This window comes from Phycodurus eques, chromosome 12 (assembly GCF_024500275.1).
Source record: "Phycodurus eques isolate BA_2022a chromosome 12, UOR_Pequ_1.1, whole genome shotgun sequence".
In the NCBI taxonomy this organism is placed as follows: Eukaryota; Metazoa; Chordata; class Actinopteri; order Syngnathiformes; family Syngnathidae; genus Phycodurus; species Phycodurus eques.
Window position 1 is genome coordinate 22,845,911 of NC_084536.1, and position 23,208 is coordinate 22,869,118.

The 23,208-nt window shown below is 43.3% G+C and overlaps 1 protein-coding gene across 2 annotated transcripts in view; it reads left to right on the plus strand.

Annotated features, from left to right (window-relative positions):
- The window catches only part of igsf3 (immunoglobulin superfamily, member 3), a 94,609-nt gene that overhangs the window by 52,169 nt on the left and 19,232 nt on the right, over positions 1-23,208 (plus strand). For both annotated transcript variants that reach the window (XM_061691274.1, XM_061691275.1), the window contains exons 3-6: positions 3,946-4,365; positions 11,939-12,325; positions 14,412-14,819; positions 20,392-20,811. In XM_061691274.1, the coding sequence (XP_061547258.1) occupies positions 3,946-4,365; positions 11,939-12,325; positions 14,412-14,819; positions 20,392-20,811 (1,635 nt within the window). The remainder of the gene's footprint in view (positions 1-3,945; positions 4,366-11,938; positions 12,326-14,411; positions 14,820-20,391; positions 20,812-23,208) is intronic.

A 23,208-nucleotide genomic window follows, 5' to 3' on the forward strand; every position in this document is an offset into this window, starting at 1 on the left:
TTAGTTAACTAGTTTAAAAGTTTTCTGTTTTTTTTCCTTCATGTTTCGGATGCAACAAATTAATAAAGTAAGCAATATCTAACGAAATTTGTAATGTAAATGTGAACTGTTTTATTTTATTTCAAGCTTTAATAAAGTGTACGGTATGTCAAAATGTATCAGTTTGGTCTAATCTGGCTAACTAACAAAAAAGTGATTAAAAACCTAATCCAAGCTCATTCACTTATTTCCGGATTTGTGGTACCCTTTACTGCTCGCGGTCCCTAATTTTGAAGACACTAATTTGTGGAACAACAAGAGGATTATATCATGCCGATATGGTTCCACTAAAATCCGCTTGCCCAGCGGTAAGACCCATTAAGGGAGCGAGGTTGCCCAGCCAGAAACCATTATAAACAGAGCCTCTCACTATAAACACTGGCACCGGCCTACTTAGTTCCGCATTAGTAATTGTATCATACAAGCAACCAAGGCATATATCAGCAGAAAAGCTTTACTGCACCCATGACTAATATTGATATAATCACTCACTTGAGGTGAGCGAGAAGCATATGCGAAGATAGTATTCAGTCAAAGAACTGCAGCAAATTGCTCCTTCATGTCCGGCCGCGTACAGTAGCAGCAGAATGTAGCACCTCATTAGAGCCCTGCTGACTTTGAGCCTCCCTTATTGGTCACTTTGTTTTCCCGGTACATCTATTTTAACACCATTTCTCACTCCGGCTGCATGTTATTCTCTTCTCTCGCCCCGTCTTGTCGATCTTCTTCTCTGTGATCTGTCTGACTTTGGCCTAGTTTGGCTGCGCCGCTACCTTCTGGCTGCCCCCGGTTTCAGCGTAGCTCGCGCTTTCACACACAATCAGCGTGAACGCGCTTCCCAACTTAGTGCAACATTGGCCAAATATCAGTTTGCATGATGTCAGAGGCTTTATAGAGCCGAATTATAATATGCAGGAAAGACCCTGTGTCACAATTCTGCATTCCAGTAAAAAGTATTCCTTTATTCATCCCACAAGATGCAAAGGTGAAGTAAACGGTATTTAAAAAGATTTTGCTTAAACTACATTTATTTGAAAGAGTACCGCAATTTCTCTTGTATAATGCGCACTCATGTATAATACCCACCCCCAAAGTTGACCTCAAAATTCTGGAAAACCCTTCTACCCATGTTTAATGCATTTTTTCAATGCATGATTTTGCTTCTACCCATATGATCAAAATATTTAGTATTATCTGTATTTTGTTAGCTTTTTTCAAAGAATTCTTCTGAAGTTAAACACTTTATTTGAACACATAATTCTTTTTTTTATTATTGCTCTTACTTTGAAATTCACAGCCCTACTTTTATTTAGTAAATTTGAAAACACACAGTTGTGCTCATATGTTTGATTACCCAGGCAGAATTTGATGGGTTAAAAAGAAAACATGAAGGACCAGGCGAATTTTTTTCAATGGGATTCAAATTAAACGGTCAAGCATTTCAGAAAAGCATTATCATTAAACAAAACATAACCATAAATAAATTAATGATGGTTGTTGTTCAGTCATCAGTGATATTAAAAAAAAAAAAAATTCACAAATTCTGCCAGGGTATGTAAACTTATGAGCACAACTGTACATATATGCAGTCATACATACCTCTGTTGTAGTGAAAATGTAGGCTACACTTTTTCTTATAACCGCTAGGTGGCGGTGGCATTTTGGAATGAAAGTGTACAGCTTTTTCATAACCACTAGACGGCAGCATACATTTATAAATGTGACAGTTTTTTCCATTTACCCCTATACCCATGTATAATGCACACTATTGACTTTTGACAATTTGGGGGGGGGGGGGGGGGAATTGCGCATTATACATAAGAAATTACGAAATTTATTTTCGTCTTAGCAATTGCATTGCGAGCTACCTCTCATCATCTCGCCAAAAAGTCTATATGGCGGCGGCAAGCGTGCGTCCTTATTGTACACGAACAAGCAATTAAAAAGTAAATTTTACAGAGTTAATATTATACATTACAACCTGGGGAAACCATGTAAATTAGTGTAAACATATATCGCGCCAATAATAGTGATTCGGTAAATGTAAAAAAAAATAATAATAACAAGGCTGCCGAAAAATATTTTTGTTGTTAACACATCTGCTAACTAGCCTTCAGCTTAATGACTACAATGCTAAACAACTGTCAAGGTTGACAGCAATGTAAATTACTGGCCCTCTGACGGGAAAAAGTGCATTAGACTCCTGTTCAAAGTTCTGAGTCATATAAAAAATAATTATTGTACTCGCTGAGGCTGAGTAAATAAACATCCTGGGCCACTACATGAGGAACTACCGGTAGATTTGAGGTTTTGGGCCCTGTTTATGGCTTTTCAAAGACAATCCATTTTTTTGTCTTGAGGTGCCCTGTCTGGTCCACTGATGTTATGTTGATCATGCAAGCGATGTGGGCTTGCCATGCCAATAACAAAAAAACACTATTTCACCTTATTAAAAGGCATTGAACCATCACTTTGACGTGGAAGCTGTTATTTTAAAATCAAATTACAACACACTTCTGCCTTAACTGGGGTGAGATTCATCACACGCACTTATGCTTCTACTTGCATCATTTGCTCAATTAACTTGATGTCACGCCGTCATAAGTTGTGTGCGTTGAGCATATGTTGTGCCTGCATATAAATTACAGTTATACCTCACTATTGTGGAGCATTCGCTCCATACATTAAACCAGAGGATCCTTTTGCTCCATGCTTCAGTTTACAATGAACATTAGTTTTCTTATTAGTACGACCTTCTATGCTTATTCATACATTCATGCAATTCTCTGGAGGCTTGTGCCGCGGTGAGATGTCAGCACATTATAATGTGAACGTTGAACATGGGACAGGATATGGATGGTGCTCACCTCAGAGAGATGACAATTATATTTTTTTCCTCCACTTGGTTGCAAATCAGATCTTGAGGCACTTATCTTATATCTGTATGTCTATTTATTTTCACTCCAAGTAGAGATAAACCCAAATTGTCTTGCTTTAGTCAAGACAGTCCTGCACATTTAACAGCAACATGCTGTTTTTTTTATGGACTGGGACAGAACACTTAAAATAAAGGATCATTGTAACCTCTGACGGCCTCTACAGCACATTTATTTTGATGTTAAGTACTTACTACCTGTGCATTCTCTAAATAGATTTGCACATTGTATGTACTGCAACCCTTTGTTCCACCAGGAACCATATGTAGTCGTCAAATGGAAGACACACGCCTCATAATAAGGAAGTAGAAACATGCCATTTCTCTCAGCCAAACTGTTCTAAATATTTTGGAGAAAAATGCAATGAAAAAAAGATTTTTTTTACATCAAATATTTATAGAATTGAGTATTCAGCCAATTATCCCATCAAAATAGATGTTGCATTATTAAACAACAATACCAACAAATATAATAAAAAATGTGCCAGTGCTGTGCAGGCATTATTGTTGTCCACTTGCTGTCACCATCATCATATTCTACACTGTAGTATCTGTGACTTTAAAAGGCGGGGCCTGGCCTGGTGAGCGTTAGCTATTTTGTCAGGTTAGCTAGTCTCTGTGTTGACTGACCAAGCATGAGTTTGGGCCATTGAAGCTCGTGTATGAACTGTTATGTGCAGATTATGTGTTTGTTTTGCTACCGTTTGCCCAAAGTCAGATGTGATATCAAGCTCCAGCTTGTCCTGTGCAAGTCCAATTGAAACTAGATAGATGGATGATTTCTATTGTATTTGAGCATTGCACTATTTTCTTGAATGCCTGTTCTTCCCTCTCTCTACACAATCATATTAAGTCACATTCCCAGTTTGTGTCAGTCCGTTCTAAAATAAATTCAGCTGTATACTGTACATCATAGCCATATTTGCATTTGACCCAACTCTGATTGAGATTGTTTTATTTTCTCCTTGCAGTTATTGCTGACTCCCTGACAGTATCAGCTCCAGCCCAGACTCTTTCCAAAGTGGAAGGCGATGCACTGCAACTGACCTGTGAAGTGTCCCGGACCACAATGCAACACACTCACTTGTCAGTGGGCTGGTACCTGAAAGCGCCCGACGACGCATCCGCCCCACCTCAGGAGCTGCTCACCCTGTCGAAGGACTTTGTTCTGCGGTCCGGGGGTCCATACCGCCAGAGGATGGCGGCGGGGGACCTCAGGCTAGACAAAACCAGCGCCACGTCCCACCGTCTGACCATCCACAAGCTGCAGCCGGTGGACCAGGGCCTGCTCTACTGCCAGGCTGCCGAGTGGATCCAGGACACCGACGGCAGCTGGTTTGCCATGACCCGCAAACAGAGCGACATGACCCCGCTCCGCATTCAGCCCACTGGTGAGTGAAGTGAGGGATGCAGATTTCATTTCAAAGAGTCAAGGAGCAGATGTACATCGCACATGTGGGCTGGCTTCCCCTGATTGCTGATCAGCCTCTCACACTAAGCTCATTACCTCACTAAAAAGGGCTTATTCAACCTCCACAGACCTCCCACTGATGCATTTGTGTCGCTTTGACGGGCAACATTAAAAGCGTAGTCAATGACAGTGTAAACAGCTTTAAACGGTGCAAGAATGCAAAGCAGGTGTCTACAGTGTATACAGTCCTCACTGATAGAAATAGTTGTGCAGTCAGAGACCTTTCATCTACCTCAAGGTACAGTGTAACAGGCACTAAGGTGCTAATTAATGTCAAAGACTCTCCAGGACTACTTAAAAAACATACGCAGTGTCTGTATATAGCCAACCATCCATTTTCCATGCCACGCTGACGCTGGGCGAGAGACGGGGTCCACCCTGAACTGGTCGCCAGCCAATCGCAAGGCACATATAAACAAACAACCGCTCGCACTCACATTCACACCTACGGGCAATTTGGAGTCTTCAATCAACCTACCATGCAAGGTTTTTGGGAGGAAGCCGGTGTACCTGGAGAAAACCCACGCAGGCATGGGGAGAACATGCAAACTCCACACAGGCGAGGCCAGATATGAACCCGAGTCCTCAGAACTGTCAGGCAGATGGACTAACCAATATCCCACCGTGCAGCACTATCTGTATGTATTTATATATAAATATATTAGCGATTGCTAACCATTTAACATTTAGCATTTTGCTGTCTCAAAGACTGTACAATACATTTATACCATAAACTCCGTACCAACATTGATTGAAGTGAGAATAAAATGCATGTTAGTAGTAAAACTAAATAAATAAATACACAAAGAAATAAATACATAAAGAAAGAATGGGGCGTTGGACGATTATTATTAGATTATTCGACCAGTAATCAATAGGAGAATTGAAGGTTGAATTGTGACATTCTAAAAAGATTCAATTGTAACAGCCCTAATATATATATATATATATGTGTGTGTGTGTGTGTGTGTGTGTGTGTGTGTGTATATATATATATATATATATATATATATATATATATATATATATATATATATATATATATATATATATATATATATACACACACTAGAGCGGTCGAGATATATCGCTCATTTCTTTGACACCAATTACTACTTTCCTATCAGCTAGGACTTTGGCGGCATTGTGGCAACATAGGCATTACAAAAAGGGCACAAAAACTTGTCAATGGCTGTGTTAATCAGCAAATAGCTAAAGATAGGCTCCACATAAAACATGCTAACAGGTGCAATCATGAATAGGATCTGGCGACGAGTCAGTGGTTCACTCTACTGGTTGGGGAACTATTGCAAAACTCTGTTTGCAGTGACACCAGTCGAGGTTCTTCTTGAGTGCATTAGCGTGAGGAACGGTCCCGGCCGTCAGCAACTCTCAGATTGTTCAGTCAGTCGATCGTCTAATGGAGATGACAAAGTGGGCGAGGAAGTGGAGGCAGGGCATGAGGTCAAGTAACATGATGTCGGCTGAATATGCCGCAAGATAATTATTTCATAAGTAGTCAACCCCCAGGCTTGATGGATCCGACACAAAGAGAGCTTTATGGCTCGTCACCGCACCTCCCACCCGACTCGACCTCCTCACCCCATCGCTCGAGCCGTGCCGTCACCCGCTCGGAAGACGTCGCTCTTTGTGTGCCTACTGGAAAGGCCGTCAGAGCTGGCTGGTAAACAGCGACGCCATTAGCGGCATTATCCAGTACGGAACACGGTCTTGGGTGTCTCCTCCAAGTGAATCCCATCAAATTAGACTCCTTTTTGGCCTTCTCCCTCTCTGGAGCCGTACGAGTCGACGGCGCCCCACATAGCGTCGGCTGGTGGAGACGGGAGAGCGGCAACGGAGATGTGAAGCGCGTTTGTCAGATGACTCCCCGCCACTTCACGGAGGAGACAAAAGGCACAAAGAGTTCCCCTCTCTGAAGCCTTTGTCACGCTCCGTCTTCCCTGTAATCTATAATAGATAATAATATAATAAATGGAGATGTTGTTGCATGACAGCGAACACAGCAGAGGTGTGTTTATGTTAGCACTCAAACTTGATGCGTGTGATTTTTGGATGTCTTCGTGTTTGCTTTCCGCCAGGCGAGGGTGAAACTTTCAGAACTTTTTGGGGCCAACTTGTCTCATTGGTATGTGTGCATATTTGACAGCGGGGGAGGGGGAACGTTAGAGGAGCAGGGCGCAGCACCTCCATTAAGCGCCCATCATAAAAGATGGAGTGGAAGACAGCCCCATCACTAACTAATCACCCACAGTCAGCATCAAAAAGGCCAGCCTTGGACCCAATCTTGTTTTAGCTCCCTGTTTTTAAGAACTTTTCCTTTTACCCCCTCTATTATTTTTTCAAAATCAACTTTCCCATACTTCCTCTTTGGTTCACTTTAGATTTGTGAATGGCAACGCAGTGGTACTGATGAGTGGTGGGCTGGAATGCTTTTATAGTGTTTAAACACTGTGAGTTGATGTCTTAATACAACCTGTGTTTTTATTAGGTGTCCTAGCATAAGCAATTCAAGCCTATAGCGTGTCTATGGAATTTATTGTAATGCAAATATAAAGATATTGTTCCACTTCAGTCCAGTAGGTAGCAGCGGGATTAACAAACGACGGGCGACTAATGGAGAAGCTGCCATGTTGGCCTTTCTCCATACATTTTATTAGGCAAAATAATGAATGCAAAAAAGACTGGTTTCAGTCCCTGAATTATTATTATTATTTTTTTTTGGGACGAAGCCACCCGCCTCAACTCATATTGAAATGCCAAAAAAAAAAAAAGTCCTTTCCTTCTTTTACCTGTCGTGGAGAAAATAAACTTGACATTTTACTGAATATCTTTTCACACACCATATTGTTGAATTCACTATTAACAGCAAAATAGCAATATACTTTTTTTTTTCTCTCCTCACATTTGAAGACACGGACCAAACAATGTGGGATTTGAAATGTCACTTCTATTAGATTATATTAATGATATGAATCAAAACTTGATTGTTCTCATCAGGAAAGCAAAACGCAGAGTGTGAAGATGAATGGTGAGCTGTCATCAGTCCTTAGTTATTGTATCAGTATACAGCACCCCCCCCCCCCCCCCCCCCCCCCCCCCCCCCCCCCCCCCCCCCCTGATTAGTATCTACAGAGAAGATTTGGGTCCAATCAGAGGGGCTGTGACATTGTAATATATGCAAATGATGACTGTTATTTATTCGCGTGCAACAATCAATCTGCAAGTGACGTGATATCACAAAGGTTGCAGCACATCAGACATCAGATTTTTATTTTGATTTTTTATACCACACAGTACTGTGATGCGAGGTGACAAAAACACACAAATAGTGTTGAGAACAGTGCGACACAGACGCGCGAACATATATTTGAAATGTTAGGAAAGCATGCACTTACTTCGAACAATGCGAACAATTTGTATTATGTTCCGAACCTTAGTTTTTTTGTTTGTTTAGTAGACTTGCTGGGTGTTCTCAGTAGGGATGTGAGTGATAATCAATTTGTCGATCTTTAAGAAACCTTTCATATGCAAGGAGTTGGGTTTATTTTTACCCTGTTCATGTTGTTCATCAAAATAATAATAATAACTGCGGCCGTCTTCTTGTGCCATGTGAGAATGGATTATTATGCCATGCCACAGTCCATCACTACATTGCTAAATCTGGGTTTTAAAAAAAGTAATGAAATGAGGACTATATTGCTTGATTTTGGCAAAATATCTGCCAAATACCAAAGATTTCTTAAAAGAAGTGAACATAGCTAGCCTCATAAAACCAGTGTATTTATGTTTTAACTAAATATTCTTAGCTGCCTGGTAAGAAGAAATATCTTGGCTGACGAAGGACAAGCATATTTAACCTTGATTTGAGTCATTTCATCCTGCTTACATTTAACGCCGCAAGTCATAATTACAGTAAATGTTTGTAGGAAAACACTTCAAGGCCATAAGTATAAAATAATGTAATCCAAAGTCTCCTCGTGCTGTGCTAGGTTGGATTTCTACACCACTGTGCAAACTCGTTAATTGCACACAGTTTGTAAGCTGAAACCGCATATGATGTGGGTGCTGTTGTAACCGAGGAGCCCCTGTAATTATTATCGTCATTTTCCCGTACTCTATCTGGATGGGAAAGTCCACCCATGAGAGCTTTGTCCATATTGCAAACAACTGTTGCCAAACAGCCTCTGGCTCAAGAATTGTGACTAAATATTGGCAAACACTGGAAGACTGTGCTTCTCCGCAGTTTTGGGTGCAGAGGCTGAATACTAAAGTGAGGAGGAAAGAATATTAAGGGGATTCTCAGGGCACAAGATGACACTAAAAGTGTGTCAGTTGCAAGCATAGAGAAGACGCCAAGAGAATAGAAAAGAGGAAAGGTTGAGGTCACGCAAAGAAAAAAAAAAAACGCTGATTTTTCAGAGTGCTCCGCTGCCCGCCCTCCCTCCTCTTCGCTTTCACCTCGGCAATAAAAAAATAAACCTAATTAGAATTCTCGCTTGCAGTTTGACAGGGAGTCAAGCGCCCCACCCCCCCATCCCCCTGCTCACACACGGAGCAAAGTTGGTGGTGCTCACTCCGCTTCCACTTATCCAAATTGCACTCACTTTCTGTGTTTGTGTGTGTCGGGGGGTGCACTGGGTTTATTTGCTGTATTAATTTGCAGATGCTACGTGTCGGAAAAGGACGCTTTGTCTCTCAGTGTTGGTGGTAACCTCTGAGCTGTAATTACGACGACGAGCGCGCTTCCTGACAAACACTCTGCTGTGGAAATGTTGGAAGCCTCCCCGTCGGTACTCTGTTGTGATGCAGGGGAGCACGCAGACGAGAGGCGGGGTTGGGTGAGGGGTTAATGGTGACATCTAGCCAGCCATTATGTACTGCACGTACTGGACGATATGGATCAAAGTATTGCATGCCTCTTCATCAATTAATCAATCACGGCTAGGACTAACTGCCTTAGTTCGCCCCTGACAAGACATTTTGGATGGGGGAGCGCACAAAGCAAGGTCCATAAAGGCATGCTTGGATGAGTTTGGTGTAAAATCAGTGGACTGGAAAGATTATTGGATAGTGTTTTAATGCTTAGTATATAATAGAGTAAAGGCGCATTGATAAAATAACCAAAATTAATGTTGTAATATACAATAAAAACATGGCCAGAATAAATGTGAATATAGGACAGTATGTCTGGTTTAATATGCTTCACCAGAAAGTGTTTTTTTTTTTTTTTTTTACTCTGAGGGTTAGATTTACACTGCAGGTCCAAGTACCCAATTCCAGTTTGATGCCGACATCTGATTTCTTTTTTTCTCTTTGTGACACATTTCTGTTATGGTTGTGTTTACGCGGATGGAACATGCAGTATAAAACAGACTGCATGCGCAGACAGTCAAATTGCACATAATTAACTCCACAAGCATCAACACTGGGTACAGTAACTACACAAAAGCAAACAGTAATACATAACTAATATCAATATTAAATGTTACATTGGGTGGACCCCCACTAATTTAAATACATTATTCATATTCCTCTGGCTGCAACCAGCCATTATTTCTCTCATTAAATGATGAATTTCAGACCCTTTTTTGGTCTGTGCTTTTGCTACAGTTTAGATTCACACCAGGCATTTTTAACGTGTTTATTTGTGTTGTTTGGTCAGATGTGCGTTTGTACACGTCACCAATCGGTGAATTTTGATTATGTCGAGCTCACGTTGACATGTTTTGTCAATCAGCCTGATTTCTATCTGAAGCTCTTCGATTTCATGCATTTTATTTGATTTTTTTTTTTACTTTTTGCGCTGCCATGTCGCATATCCCAATTGTGCCATTTGGGAGCAAAAAAATAAATCGTAATTGTGTTACTTAAGTCACGCACCGTAAATCCAGCCTAACAGTGCGTATATTTCCCTCGTGTCCAGGTCACGTGTGTCCAGTAATTTTTTAGTCTGTGTTACCCTGCTTTTTGTGGGGGATACAGTATGGACCGAGGTCTGTCTCGAATAACTAAAATATGTGGGTAAGCCCCCCCAAAGAGGTTTTATAATTGCCTGTAGGTGCCACAAAATGAAAGCAAAGCATTACATGAAGCTCTTCAATTCATTTCAACCTAGATCCTTGGCACCAGGATGCCACAAAATGGGGTCAGTGCACTACATGAAACTCCTCGACTCACTTCAGCACCATGATACCACAGGTTGGCGCCAAAGCATCCATCCATCCATCCATTTTCTGAGCCGCTTCTCCTCACTAGGGTCACGGGCGTGCTGGAGCCTATCCCAGCTATCATCGGGCAGGAGGGGGGGTACACCCTGAACTGGTTGCCAGCCAATCGCAGGGCACACATAAACAACCAACCATTCGCACTCACGTTCACCCCTACGGGCAATTTAGAGTCCCCAATGAATGCATGTTTTTGGGATGTGGGAGGAAACCGGAGTGCCCGGAGAAAACCCACGCAGGCACGGGGAGAACATGCAAACTCCACACAGGCGGGGCCGGGGATTGAACCCCGCTCCTCAGAACTGTGAGGCTGACGCTCTAACCAGTCTAACCAGGGATTTGGCCCGGAAACAAAAAACTGCCAATTCTGTGACACTTTCAACAAAAGAAACACAGGCTAGGTAAAAAGAAAAAAAAAAATCTGCCAATGGGTGAATCGCGGTAATGTGGGATACAGTCGACTAATTGGGGGCGTGGGTCATCCGTTAAAGCCGATTGTCATATTGAAGCAGTTTTTTCATGTTTTTTTCATGGCCTATATACAACCATACAGTACAAATGTATTGTTTTAAAGCTTCTTTCATTGCCTAAAACTCTTAATAAAGTACACATTTGCTGTAAATAAATAGAAAAAACCTTGAAAATGTTTGAAAAATGTTAAAAGTTAATTCAAACTTACCTCCTCCAGCTGGGATTCGAACCCTGTCCTGCCATTTTCAACAGCGCAGCGAGCCAACATGCAAACACTAATTTAAATGTGATTTGCAGGCGTCCTGGCTCGTGTAAATTAGCCATGTGGCTAAGAGCGCCAGTGTTACTTCCGGTATCCGTTAAATTGGGGTCCGTTAAAATGAGGTTCCGCTGTACTGTAGTTTTATCTCGCTACAGTATATATGTGTAACGGTGGTGATCCTGCACTTTCCAGCCACACCCGGGCTTTGAACACGCACAGCCACCGTACTGACCACTTGAGCGCCAAGTGTGCTAACCGCTAGGCTGAAAAGCATGGGTTTACCGCCCAGCACCCTCTTTAACACTCATCCCTTGAACCTTCCAATCCGGGTCATTGCAACATTGTAAAGGTTGTGTATTCTGCGCTGTCCAGCCACATCTATGCTTCGAATACTCCACAACACCTTACTCACCGGTTGGAAGCCGAGTGCGCCAACAGCTAGGTTAAAAGCCCAGGCTGCCAGTCTTATCGGCCTCCGTTACATGTCTAACGTTGACTTTCCGCTTTCTCTTTAGATCGTGACTTCAGCATCCAGGTGAGCACGGAGCGACGGTCCTTCACGGCCGGTGAGCCGCTGGAGCTCCGCTGCACCATTGAGGCGCAGAACGTCCCTGAGCGGTTCTTCTCGGTGTCGTGGGTCTTCAGCAGCTCACCGGTGGCCGTGGTGGACCCCAGTGCCGTGCCCCTCCTGGGCTCCGACTACGTGGCCCGCGAGGCCGCCGGCCTCATGACGGTGCGCAAGGAGAGTCCCAATGTGCACCTGCTCAAGCTGCAGCACCTACGCCCCAACGACGCCGGCAAATACATCTGCCGTGTGACGGAGCGGGAAAAGACACCCACGGGAGACTTCATCGACCGCAGCAAGCGGTCCCGCAACGTTCAGATCACAGTGCAGCCGCTCAGTGAGTAATAATCGGGTCGCGAGGCCACTGGCTTAGTTGTGCTGTCCTTACTTGTCAATTACACCAAGAATGATGAGCTATTCATAAGAGCCGTTTTGGTGGTATTGAATGTCCCCACCTTTCTCCTTGTGCCATGACAGATAGCCTCTATTGTTAGCTGTGAGTAAGTAGAGATCAGATAATGCTCCTCTTATTCCTAATGTATTTTCCCATTGAGTGGATTGCTCAGGAATTGTAATGTAGAGTTACGGTCCTTCCCATAAAGAGGGTTGGAGGAGGAGGATGAGGGGTGGGGTACAGCAGGATAATGGAGAGCTGCAGAGTCTAGATGTACAGAGGTTGAACTAACAGCCATGAAATAGGACTACAAAGAAATAAAATAAGCAAAGAGAGACGTATCATTCCAGTGTCCACCCAGAGGTTCCCCAGGCTGTCTGACGGACTTCTTGCGAGGCTGTCCTTTACGTGGCTGGGTCCATCAAGCTTGCGGCTGATCCCTATGCGTATGGCAACAGGGTTGTCTTGTTTCATCGCCCTTCTCTCTGTTGACATCAGAGTCTCTCTCGACCGGGACAGCGTGCGTAGCCAGTTGCTAAACAAAAAATATGCTAAGCACTAAGTAGCGTGTCATCTCAAGCCGCTTACACCAGCCATCCTAACCTGGCCTTTATGCGCTTCTTGCTAAATGAGCACAGAACAGTGGCCCCAAGCCAGCGGAGGTCTCCAGGGAAACTCCTTTATTGGTTGTATTTGTTTTTCCGACAAAAAACCTTGATGCCTTATAACGGATGTCTATGGGGTTTACACAAGTTAAGGAGAACCTGGATTGGAGCACGGGAAGCAGTTGAGAGGTGGCAGCTATTTTCTGTTCGAGCTCCCTTCTCATGTTCACGCACTCATTTGAAATTGTGCTGCGCCAATCTAAAAGGGGAAATTGGGTGAGAGTCACTACCCTGGTGTGATGGGATCGCTTGAAGTCGACTCAAAAGCTATGTTTCCAACAAGCGGTGCTGTTCACTTTCCCACAGATGCTCTGTGTCAGGTATACACTGCAGGGTGTGTAGGTGATGACGCTGCATCAGCTATGTAAATTAGTGTGAGATCCCATACTAGCGTTTAATTTGCTATTTAATTAAAGAACATAACAAAGGGGTACTGACAAGTGGCACAGTGTGGCTCAAGATATTTTGGCACCTATCACATGCATAATGTTCTAAAATGCATTAACTAAACCAAACCGTACCTGTAAAGCTAAAATAGAAGGAAAAGGGGATGGTTAAGATAAGGTTTCAAGCATGATTTGACCTTCCATCGCATCATTTACTTGCATGTGTCTAAAATTGTACAGTATATGCTCCACTTTAGAAAACTGAAAATGCCACATTTATCTACATGTTTAGTACCTGTGTACGTCCATGTGGTTTTTTTTTTGTTGGTTCATCTCAGGTCTGAGAGCAAAAAAAAGCATTTTAAAAATTGGATTTCTAGGTTTGAGTGTGATAAAAGCTAAGAGGCTAACGCAATCCATATTCATGCACGGCTCATGTTTATTAGGGGAAAAGGACAGAGCTTGGCGAGAGGGGAGAAAAAGGGGGGGGGGGGGGGGGCGACGACCTCCCTGAAGTGATGATGATGTCGCTGTCTTTTGCCAGCTCATCGCAGAGCGGCAAAAACAAGTAGGAGAGCCTTCTTACCCCCATCTTCATCTGTTTGATGTGATCCAATCCTTTTCACGTCAGTGAACAAACTACTGCCGGTTCCGAAAGACTAACAACCCCATCCCTTACACAAACCCAAACCGCCGGTGCCTCCTCTCTAGCCGCCACTCTGATGCGCCTCAGGCCAGAAACTAACCCGCAATATCAACCGCTCACTTATACACAAACACTGGTACGCTACTCTTCGCACAGGATGGTCTGACACTCGAGGGAACGGCGCTCTGTAATTTGTCTCATCGCCCCTGGGCTTGTGTTATCTTGGATGTTTTACTCCTGTTTTTTTAATTTATTTATTTTATTTTTTTTAAAAAAGGGACTTCATCTTATTACTTGCTGACCTTTATATTTTTGTTCTGTTTTCCTTACAGAGAGCAACATGACTGTCTCGTTGTCTAGCAACTCCTCTGAGGTTCTGGAGGGCAACGTGATGCAGTTGACCTGCTTGGTGCAGTCCACCACAGACCCACTGTCTGTCGTCTGGCAGCGGACAGACAAGCAGGGCAACGAACCAGCCCAGAAGTTGGCCTCGCTGGACCGGGACGGGACCGTTCTGCACAGCGATGCCTACGGGGAGCGCTCCAGCTACGGCGAGATACGCGTGGAGAGGTCACGGGCTGACACCTTCCTACTCTCCATCTACAACGTCTTGCCGGAGGATGAGGGGCAGTACAGCTGCGCTGCAACCGAGTGGTTTCAAAACGGTACTGAACCGGAACTCAGCTGGGAGAAGATCGGAGAAAAGTCTGACACGAAGACAGTCACCGTCAAGACTGTCGGTAAGTTTTTCAAGTCTGAACTGCTTCAAAGACCACACGCGCACGCACACACACGCGCACACACACACACACACACACACACACACAATAAGGACGAAGGATGTGGTTCTGCATTGCTGGAGGACGGGTGAATGGCTAAGGTAGAAAAAGCTTCCCACCGCGTATTTCAGTTTGCATTTTCATTTATTTTGAGTATCAAAAGTATCCCATTTCATGGCAACCCACCATTTATTGCGGTATCTACAGGACAGTCAATCAGAAACTTTCAAACGTAGTCCTTTAGTAACTAATGAATCTAACAGCTAGAGCTAGACCTACTCCATGCTGTTCATTTGTTGACAGAAAATCATTACCCATGCAACGTTTTGACTTTCTCACGTTATTTTGTCATTCCCAATGTTTTAGTGCCACAGTGGAGACACACCAATCTGTTTATTGGTCTGTACAACATCATCAACCATGCCACAGTTTTGGACATTTCAACAGCAGCGCAGCCTATTATGTGGTTGGCACAATATTTTCAACCATACAACTAACTTACTCTTTGGTAGGATTTTGTCATTGTATCAATAGAAATGTTACAGGACATAACAGCTCCAGCTCGGCCCAGCGCAGCCTGGTAAATGGTCAACACAATGTCGTCAACCGTACCACTTTTTGGCGGTCCTATTTTCTGGGTGTGTTTTGGTACCTGAAAGGGTGGATGGAGCGAGACTGACTGGCTGACAGAGAATACCCACTCCATGGAATCAGATGAAACATTTGCGTGCAAACCATTTTTAGGCAATCCTACATCGAAAAGAATCAGATGAAAAACAGTCGTAAAGAGAAAAAAAATCCTTCCCTTTACTTCTGTGGTTGGATTAGCTAATTGCGCGCCATTCGTAACCACGAAAGTTAATAAATAGGCCAAGACCCTTGAAAACCAGGAAACCCCCCCCCCCCCCATATTGTCTTCCTCTTAAATTCATTGGCTGGTTATGCCGTGCAGGGTCAGATTGTTGTTTATACACACAGATCAGGGTCCAAATATTGGCGAGCCACCTACACACGGTGACTAGACTTGATCTCTTGATCAATAAATCAATCAGAGGTTGGGCCGAGTAAGTTCCCAGCATACAAAGCAAGGTCTGTAAAGGCGTGCTTGGATGTGTTTGGTCTTGCTGACTGTAAAAACCGCAACCTCATCAAATACCTTCACAATGAACTGGAAGAGAGGTTGTGAACCAGGGGTTTTAAAGGTCAACGGACACACTCCAAAGTCTTGTAGAATGTCTTCCCAGAAGACTCCCAAGCTGTTCCAGCTGCACATTTTCTTCGGTTTTCATTTACCGTCTGTGTAATGGCCATGTGTCCCATTACATAGGCCAATATCGAGTCGAAGAATACTCCATGGTTTATTCATGTTCTGCCCGGGGGTAAAGGACTATTAGGACACACGCTCACCGCCTGCCGTTCGTCAAGTGTTGCGTGCTGCAGTGACAATCATTATGCACACACTTATACACACACACACACACATGCACAGATTAGTCGGAATTATTAGAATGGAAATTCGGCACCGATGTGTTTCACAGTGTGTTGGTCTGCCCTCAGTCGGTGAGGAGTTAAGCAGAACATTCATGAGTACAGGCTGAGAAAACCACTGGAGCGCAGCGGTGAGGAGCTGACAGGTCAAGAGCAAGAGGGTCAATACACACACATACACACAACATACGGATTAATAAGATACAAAGAGGAGACGGCTATTTGTTAGCTTCAGACAGAGACATTAGGTTGAGGAACAAGAGGCGTATTATGTAGATCACAGCAAACAAGTCCGGAGGTGCTTGTCTCTCCAAACCCCTTCTTGTCCGTATTTGGAGATGAAAGCTGTGTGCGGTCATATTGGGTTGAATTGATCTTCTATTTGTTTCGGTCTGAGGGGTTTCTTACTTTTTCTTCCCCAAAAAGTCTTATGGGATCCCGATCTCTTATGTATAGACCTGTTTTTTTTTTTTTTTTTCAGTTTTGTAATAAGCTCCACTCTTTTTGTCTGCCTAAAAAGGAAAAAAAAAAACAATTTCCTCTGGTGGCCTACTGGGCACAGGCTGGGTTATACTTTGACCTGCCCTCTGAATTGATTGACCGTCTAATGCTGTAGATATTTCATATGCTCACTGTAGCCTAATTGAATTTATTGCCTCCTAATGGACTCTTGCTGCCGGCTAACTAAACCCTGGAGGGCATCCGAGAACGACGTCCTCTGGGAAACGTATTCTTTGCGTTTGTTTGTCACACTGAAGACGAGGCTGCATGGCAAAGTGGCTTGCTTTCCGGCTGATTGGTTTAAAAAACGTAAGATCATTTTTTTTCTTAAGAAATGACCCCGCTTAGGTTACACATTTAATTGAGTTTTTCCTTGAAGCTATTCCAAATGCTTTCCATGCCATTCTCGATGTATCCTATTTCTAGCTGTTTCTACCTGTTAGCTGCCAGACTAATGTTAACATCAATGATTCATACTCTGGACAAATGTTTAATTTAAAGGTCCCATGCTATCAAAATATATTTTTTTTTTCTATCGACCCTAGTCAGAATAAGGGGTGTAGAAGATGGATGGATTTAAGCTTAAAAGGTCAAAATGTGTCTGTGACATGGTTTACATTTGACCTATGTGGTTTGTTGTTTGTATAAAATCTAATTAATACAGGTACGTTTCAATAAATTATAATTGTGTCAAAAGCTTAATTTAGTTAGGTAGTTCAAGTCAAAAAATTAAACCTTATAGAAATGCACTCACTATACATAGAGTGAAATATTTCCTGATTTTATTTTTCAAATATGTGCAATTTTGATGACGATAGCTTACAGAAAACAAAAGTCCAAAATTCACCATCTCTAGAAAGTAGAATATTAGGTTAATACAAATAAATAAATTTAAAAAATGTATAAATGATTTTTAATATAGAATCTAGGCAAGAATTTGCCCTCTGAAAATTATTTTCCCACGTGTGTAAGGAATCTTTAGAATGTATGAGTACTGTAATAAATCAACTTTTCTACCATATTGTAATTTATTGAGATGGACCTGCCCACTCAACTCAAATTGGCGTGACGCTGCGTCGCGACAGCCAATCGGCGTTTGAGATTATGCTGCGTAAATCACAACGTCCTCAAACAATGGCGGATTCAACGATCGTCGAGATTTGTGGGCACCCGGTGCTCTTGCTGCAAAATGAGCCGGCCTGAAGGAAATTGGTGTATCTTGTAAGTAAGCACTACATGTTTTCAGCTGTCGGCTGTAGAAGCAAATGCACGTTCGGTGTATGCTAGTGCACTATTCAGATTAAAGTAAACAATGATCCAATCAAAAATGGTTTTTATGAGTGTAAAAATCTGTAATATTATTGTGTTCAACAATCACATTTTTTTTTTTTTTTACATTTTAAGACAAGTGTACAAGTTAAACACAGTATAATGCATAATAAAACATGATGTCCATACCCGGTAGCAATTGAAGTTAACCAGTTGCGTTCTATTTTAGTCAGAGGACTTGTGGTTAATGGCGTCGTCTCTGGCTGGCATGACAGGCTGGAGTACTTTTCTACATCAATAAACAAATGGACTGGCCACTTCTTATGCTGTGAAATCGCTCCCTTTCAGTAAAAATGGCAGCCCAGGTTTTTGGCAGTGAGAAAATGGAGACCCCAGGCAGCTTTTGCAGCGTTGGTTAAGTGGACCCGACTGAAAAAAGCCATTGATTACTGTCCCCTGAAGGACAATGCTGAGGATGGCTGTCAGAGAGAGAGAGAGAGAGAGGGATGCGGGACAGGAGAAACACAAGATGAGGGTGAAATCTTCGCCAAAATAAAGAGTGATATTTGCTCAATATTTTGTCCTCAGCTTTGAGTATAGAGCTTCACATTTGACATTTACCAGACAACGAGGTAGGTGGTTTTAGCATCTGTATCCCACGCCTCCCGTAGGTCTATTTTGACCATAGCGTATGGTGATGAACGAACGTTTTTAGCCTAATGAGGACAGTTTCTACTTGGCAGCGAGCTGGGCGGAGATCGAGCGTCGGTGCTTAAAAGAAATCTCTCCCTTGTGTTTTCTTTGTATTATCGCTGATCATTTTGAGGCACGCTGTCGGCTGTGAATGAAGCGTGCGCACAGATGCTGACGCACATGCGGAAATGTGCTAGAAATGGTGTCTTCTCGCATGCTGCACTTAGCACACCGCTAGGGCAAATTGTTGTTAGGTGAAGTAGGACTTGAGTCTGTATGAATCTGGTGCACTTATTGAAGATCCTTAAGAACCGTCGAATCTTGGCTCAGGAATTTCTCCATATTTGCGTGGATTTTCTGCAGATATTCAGGCATCCTCCCATATTATAAAAACATACTGTGTGAATAAAGTAATACAATGTATATGTTGTGTTTTACAACAATACTTGACTATATTTATAATTTCTTTGTACCTGTGGCCAAAAAAAAAAAAAAAAAAAGCGAAGCGTGGAGTCTTTCGCTGAAATGCCTGCAGGCTTTCACAACTAAAGTTAGGTTTCTGAATACGAAGCCACATCCAGCTTCGGTGTCGGCTAGCCGTACCAATACAGTATATACAGTACAGTGGACTGCTGGATACTTGCGGTTCGCCACCTGCGGCACTGATTTGCAGTTTAAAAAAAATAAAATAAAATAATTAAAATATTTTAATTTGTCTTTTTTTCTATTTTTGGGGGAACCCAATTCTGAAAACTCTTATTGGCCTTTTATCCCTGTTTGTTGAAGAATTGCGGGGTTTGAAAAAAAAAAAAAAATAAATAAAATAAAATCTTTTTCAATGGAATTATAATCGGCATTAGTAATCAGCAGATTTGTGTTATTCACAGTCCGGCCCAGTCCCTATCCACCGCGAATAATGGGGTCCACTGTAAATGTGTTTTACAGTAATACTTCTGACCGTGTGCCGCCCCTGTGAAATCATAAAAATCTTTAATCACCTCAATTTTTTTTCTCCCCCTGTTCGGCTGTAACAGCCTAACAGCCGAATCACCTCATCATATTATTACACCGAAATGTATAAACTAGTTTGGGAATCAGAAATCAAGGGTAATGGGTTTTTCAACTATTGGTCATATTTGGTAACACAAAAATGCTTGGAATATCTCAATGTTATTTACGAAATATGACAATTTGAAATCTTGGTCCAGATTTTAACAAGAATCATGGAAGTTGACGCACATGATTTGCTTTCGCGGGCCACATAAAATCATGTGGCGGGCCGGACCTGGCCCCCGGACCTTGAGTTTGACACCAGTCGTGTAGAGTCTCATGTCGCAGTAATCCACCATTTATGATTAGTGTATCATTACGGTGGCCAGGGCAATCCGTTTCCTTCTCATGTTATTTGTGGTTCATTAAAAAAACTAATATAGCAAGTAATGTCGCTTCGTGATAAAAACACATCGAGTTATCGGGCCTTAAAATGAAACAGTTTGGGAAACTGTGGCTAATATTAATCAGATAAAATAGTTACTGTATGTTATGTTTTGTGTCTAATCATCTTCGGTTCTCTCACCACTAGAGTCCTCCTTCATGGTCTCTGCCTCATCACGGACACCGTCTGTAACGTATGGGGACTCCTTTGACCTCTTGTGCTTGGTCAAGCCCCGCCACAACCCCCGCGTGCCCGCCTCGGTCACATGGCGCTTCATGCCGGCCGGCACGGAGGCCTCCGGCGAAGGCGAGTTCAAGGAGCTGGTGACTTTCACCCGGGAGGGCACACTGCAGTGGGGGGAGCAGCTGCTCGGTCTGGGCACCCGCACCACCGTGGACCGCTCGCACTCCAACACCAACTTCTGGCTGTCTGTGACGCGGGCGGGGCGCCACGAGGCGGGCAAGTACCAGTGCACCGCCGTCCTGTGGAGGAAAAACTACGACAACAGCTGGAGCCGAGTGGCCAACCGCACCTCCAACCTGCTCGGAATCAGCGTCCTCCAACCAGGTAAAAACGCTGCATAAATTCACGTGGCTCTGATTAGAGCGCACATCGCAACACACACGCAAAGAAAGAGTGACCTGCAGAGCTGAGAGGATGTCCGCCTTCTCTAATTGCTCTTGGTCTCTGGTTTAGCCACTAATAGGAGTGTGTATATGTGCAGACGTGCGCATTTTCGGTGCGCGTCAGGGTGGGGTCTCCTAATGGAGCATGGCGAATGGATCGCTAAAGATCCCACTGGAAGAAAGAGCAAAGTGGAAAGAAGGCAGGAAGACGGGAAGGGAGGAACCGAGACAGTCGGGTCAGAGTGGGAAATTGTGATAAAGAGAGCGAGCCGTCTCTCCTTGAGCTTGTGTTTTTCTCAGCGGAGGCATTAAACGGTCCACGCCACCTGCACTGGACCTTTGTGCCACACACACACGCATGCGCGCAGGCACACACAGTCACACACTCCCAATTAGTGGCTAAAGTCAAACAACAAATCGGCACACAAGAAACACACTGACCCAATTGAGCGCAGTCTTGTATGGCTCAATAGCACAATACATAATTTATAATGCAGGTGAGGGGAAAAAGGCCCTGCGGTACCTGAAGAACCAATTTGGAGAGAATGAACGAGTCACGTGATTAGATTTCTATATACCGTATTTTCACGACCATAAGGCGCACTTAAAAGTCTTACATTTTCTCCAAAATGGACGACGTGCGTTATGTGTGCACCGAGTTCCAAAATCTGTAAATATTGCTGTGTGACTTTGATGAGCGGTCCGCTTGAGTGACTGGGAGCATTTCCTGCCGACACGCTGCTTATATAGAGGAAAGGCGGGCGTGACTGAGGACAGCATGCGGCGGTTAAAGGGGGAAGGGTGGACGCTAAAGGTACGCCCCCAGTAGTTATATAGCGCCGGTATGTGCAATTGCGCAAAACAACCTCGGTTTGGCGAAGGACCCACGGAAATGGCACCTACGAAGAAACACGCTTACGAAGCACAGTTTAAACTGCAAGCTATCAGTTACGCGGAGGAACATGGGAATCGAACAGCCGCGAGAGAATTCAAGATCAACGAATCCATGGTTCGCAAGTGGAGGAAGCAGGAAAAACGAGCTTCGCCGAAGCGCCGGGCGAGTTACGCCACCGTATGTGAATGGATTGTGGATGCCCGGCCTATGGTATCTGCTTTGACTGTTGTCCGAGCTTTCGTGAAAGCCGGCACATCATTGCTGAACAGCCCCCCGGCAAGTTGGCGCTTCCGGTCGGCTGGTCTCTTGTCCCCCTCCCAAAAACAAAATAAAACAAAACATAAAAATGTTAAATGTTATTTTGCCACAAAAAAAAAAAATACACTGAAATAAATCAGCGATGAGGTGAATTTGTGAATGCTGAAGCTCAAATTTAACAGGGGTCCACTGTGCAGCATTTATAAACCCTTATTGTGAGGAGACCTTCACCCTAAAGTTGTGCTGAAAAATAAAATCTGTTTTCGACTAAATATGTTTTGTAATAAATCCGACTTTATGATGATTTTCTGTTTATGACAGGTTTCAAGGTTACAAACAGCATGTAATGAACTTAGTAATACATCATCAAGCAGCACAAGAAAGCACGCTCAATTAATTTTGTTGTTGTTGTTTAATTTATATTTGTGGCTTGGAATTGTTTTTCATACAAAGATTTACTTTTATTATGACTCAACCTACCGGTGGGCCAAGGTTAGTGGTCAACGACGGCACATTTCCCAATTATTTACCCAGTTGTTAGGTTTACATCACAACCGTAGGAACACAACTCCGGCATAAACCGAGGAGTCCCCTATAATACAACTGAATGTTTCTTTTTTGTAAGAAATCCTACTAAAGACTTATGAGCGTGCATGGCGGCTTGTTAGCTTTGTGTCCTTTAGCGTGCCCGGAGGCAACGTTTGCGCTAACAAAGACAAACTCGGGTGATCAATAAAGTCTTTCACAGTGAGACAGAGGAATGTAGTCACGTGATCAGACCTGACCGTCTCTCATTGATCCCCCATACACAAACACGCACTCCCGCACGGAAAAAAGCAAGCGCATACACACGCATGGCGGAGCACGACATTGCAAGATAGCGCTGCGTCTGTGTTTTGACCTCAGACATCCACACAGAAGACACGGCGGCGTCGAGCGGCCTTTCAGGAGTTATTTGGAAATCGCCTCATCCTCCTGAAAGCTCATTTACTTTCCCTGGTGGGCACTTTTGCTTTAACCCACACTGTCTACAGGGGAATGCATTCAAGGGCAGACTTTTTTTTATTTTTATTTTATTTTTTTTGTGTGAGCTAAAGTGGCCAGCCATCCTGCTGTTCCATCCGTGACAATGATCATGCGATAAGTTGTCAAGGGGGAATTCAGTCAGCAAGTGTGACAAAGCAA